Genomic DNA, 3737 nt, shown 5'->3' with positions numbered 1-3737 from the left:
TCCACGATCCGCCTCAGTCGCCTTCAACCAATCAGAGCACTCGAACCACCTTCCCACGGATCGGTCCTCGAAATCAAATCCGAGCCGTCCAGGCATCACACATCCAACGATCGACGCCCCGCCGTTCCCTCCTGAAAAACCAAAACCATCGCGCGCCGCGCTGCCGCTCCAGTCCCTCGCCTCCTATTTAACGCTGCCACCGTCCGTTCCACCTCCTCACTCCAATCCAATCTTCCAATCCCACCTTCTTCTCCTCCTCCTCGACCTCTCTGCGCGCCGACGTTATGGCCCGCACCAAGCAGACGGCGAGGAAGTCCACCGGCGGCAAGGCGCCGAGGAAGCAGCTGGCCACCAAGGCAGCCCGCAAGTCCGCCCCGGCCACCGGCGGCGTCAAGAAGCCCCACCGCTTCCGCCCCGGCACCGTCGCGCTGCGCGAGATCCGCAAGTACCAGAAGAGCACCGAGCTGCTCATCCGCAAGCTCCCCTTCCAGCGCCTGGTGAGGGAGATCGCCCAGGACTTCAAGACCGATCTCCGCTTCCAGTCCTCCGCCGTCTCCGCCCTGCAGGAGGCCGCCGAGTCCTACCTCGTCGGGCTCTTCGAGGACACCAACCTCTGCGCCATCCACGCCAAGCGCGTCACCATCATGCCCAAGGACATCCAGCTCGCCCGCCGCATCCGTGGAGAGAGGGCCTAGGCTGCCATGCGTCGTCTCTTAGATCCCTGTTAGGCATCGGTGGAAATGTGTGCGTTGCAAGTGTTTCAGAATGTGCCTGTGTCGTTCTTGTCATGGTGGATGTGTGCCTAATCTGATGGCACCTTCTTGTTGCCATCAGCAATGGAAATGAAAATGTTGCGTTCCTGTTCTCACCCATCTGCGTTTGAATGACTGTTTCCCTGTTAGCCCGCATGTTCTACTTTCTTTGATTTTGTGGTTAACTTAGGTTGGACTGCCAATTTTGTAGTGAGTAATCTGGCCAGCTGAATCCAAACTCGAACGAATGAGCAGTTGAGATGGTACCTGATGTTCATGGCACATGTTCTGTTGAAAGCATCTCTACTTTGCCTATTTATATTGCAATCCTGCTAGTCTATGAACCATGCTCTGAACTACAAAGATACTGATGGCACTCCCAAGTTATATACTTGCTGTCTCGTCTTCAGATGTTACAGGTTCAGGAGGTTTCCACACCGTGGTTGCAATATTGGTTGGATCACACACAATTCCTAAATAACGCACCAGAACATCAAGGAAGCACTGTCCACAATTGATCAGTATCTCATGCTATTCCTGATTCTGCCGCCATCAAAACATCAGTTCTTTGCCTGATGTTTCTGCTCCCAATGGATCGGCAATTGCTTGGATAGAGTATCCTGAACACTGGTTGCATTCAGGAGTATACAGAGAACATGTCCTATCTCAAACATGTGAAATGTCCTGTCAGTTTCAGCTACCATTGTGTTCTTAATGGCTACGAATTTATAACTTAAATGGTTGCCTCTGAACATGAATGAACAGATGTAATACGCTCATTCAGTTCGGTTTTGTGTACCTCGCATAAACGGTGCTGTCCTGATGACCACATCGGTGCTACTCTTATTTTAAACATGTCAATCTAATTTGAAACAAAAACGATTATATTTATTTTGGAGCGGTGAGAGTAGGAAAAAAATGGAAGTATTATGTTTATGAACTGTACAATGTTTTTAAAATTATATAATTTACTTATGCACAACATAAGTTCTATGATTGGAGAAAAAAAAATCTATGTAGTGTGGCTCAGATTGCAAGTAGAATATCGGAGAGCAATCCATAACTGAAGATGCATAGCCAGCATTACACTTTTGCTCAATGGTCATTAAGCTTCTAATGTATAACTGTGGATGGATTTCTTCACCATATCTTCTATGAATATATGATACACATGCCTGTGCATAATCTAGGAAAAAAGAGAATAACAGTGATGCATTGCATTCGAGCAAGTTTCTCATAGATTATCTTCAGATCATCTCCAAAACAGTTGGGATGAAGGAATAAAAATCTGTCATCGGAGGACATGCCACATCAATGCAGTAATAAGTATATCAAGTTAGATTGCTATTCACAGTGAATTAGTGACTTATATCTCGAAAGTGCCTTTCTGCTCCCGAGCTCATTTGAGCTCGGATGAACAGTAAAATCGAAAAAAAAACTAAAAATGTTCAAAAAATTCTGAACTTTTTTTGAGACCAACTTTCACAAAAGTTATAAGTGCATGAAATTTTTTGGCATGAACTAACATTTCTACAAGGCGTGGAAAAATAAACAAAATAGACACTCTGAAAATGCGCATTTTCAGAGCATCTATTTTGTTTATTTTGCCACGCCTTGTAGAAATGTTAGTTCATGCCAAATTTTTGCATGCACTTAGAACTTTTGTCAAAGTTGGTCCCAAAAAAATTTCAGAATTTTTTGAACATTTTTTGATGTTTTTCCGATTTTACTGTTCACCCGAGCTCAAATGAGCTCGGGAGCAGATACTCCATGTCCCTTATATCTTGTTTTCTGAATTTGAAGTATACTCATGGAAAAGAAGTTTGTTTCCTGCAGAAAAAACTGAAGAGAATCCACCGGTCCAGGCTTCAGGGCCCCCAAATCTGGAGAACGCGACGCCCCGCCCGCGCCCACAGCCCAAAAATTTCGAGCTGCCGCCTCAGCCCGCGAATACACCGGCCAAGCTTTTGGCCACGTCACCGATCCGCGCCATGTCTCTCTCGGATCCGCCGTCTCGACCGTCCACTCCATCCGCATCCAACGGCAGGCATTTGCCTCCTCCAACCTCTCGTCCCCTTTATTAAAACGCCCTTCGCCCTTCGCCGCAAATCACACGGCTAGCAGCCGGCGCCGTTCCCTCAGATTCCGCATCCGCTTGCTCGCAGCTCGAGACCGTCAGCCATGTCCGGGCGCGGTAAGGGAGGCAAGGGGCTCGGCAAGGGCGGCGCCAAGCGCCACAGGAAGGTGCTGCGAGACAACATCCAGGGCATCACCAAGCCGGCGATCCGGCGCCTGGCGCGCAGGGGCGGCGTGAAGCGCATCTCCGGGCTCATCTACGAGGAGACCCGCGGCGTGCTCAAGATCTTCCTCGAGAACGTCATCCGCGACGCCGTCACCTACACCGAGCACGCCCGCCGCAAGACCGTCACCGCCATGGACGTCGTGTACGCGCTCAAGCGCCAGGGCCGCACCCTCTACGGATTCGGCGGCTAGGCCACCAGTGGCCATCAGCTAGCTTTGCTTGGCACGCCGCGGTAGTAGTGCTCGTGGCCGGTCCTCGGTTGTAATCGCCGCATCTCGCTGCTGTTTGCCCTGGCCTTGTTTTCGTTTGTCGTCTCGATGTGCTAGGATGGAATGGAAATTGCAGTAGTTTGAACTGAATCGTGGAACAAAGTTACATGCATGTCTTGTCGGAAACGAAACCTTGCTCTGTGCAATCCGTGTTCCTGATTTTGTCTTGCTGTTTGGTCTCTGTTGGGTGGCGATGAGTTGATTTGCCATAATTTACTAGGAGCCTCGGATGAATCGTACTACTTAGTTTGCATGCTAAGCTTAATGTGATAAAACGCCACAGGGACTGAACAAGCAATTTGCTCTGTTTCTGCTATTGGATCTGATGCATTTATACTGGACACCATTTGTGCTGCTTCTCTGCTGCAATGTGTAGTGGATACCGGGATCAGTCTGCATTTCATACGTCCAGTT

General features: G+C 49.1%; 1 protein-coding gene across 1 annotated transcript; it reads left to right on the top strand.

The window, feature by feature from the left end:
- Window positions 1–211: 211 nt before the first annotated feature.
- LOC123446093 (histone H3.2-like) lies at window positions 212–3449 on the top strand. The gene is made up of 2 exons (XM_045122832.1): window positions 212–633; window positions 2932–3449. Exons 1-2 carry the CDS (start codon window positions 285–287, stop codon window positions 3243–3245), a joined length of 663 nt encoding a protein of 220 aa, XP_044978767.1. The 5' UTR covers window positions 212–284; the 3' UTR covers window positions 3246–3449.
- Window positions 3450–3737: the final 288 nt, after the last annotated feature.

This window comes from Hordeum vulgare, chromosome 1H (assembly GCF_904849725.1).
Source record: "Hordeum vulgare subsp. vulgare chromosome 1H, MorexV3_pseudomolecules_assembly, whole genome shotgun sequence".
Classification (NCBI taxonomy): domain Eukaryota; kingdom Viridiplantae; phylum Streptophyta; class Magnoliopsida; order Poales; family Poaceae; genus Hordeum; species Hordeum vulgare.
Note: the sequence above shows the minus strand (reverse complement) of the source record. Positions and strands in the feature narration are given on the sequence as shown.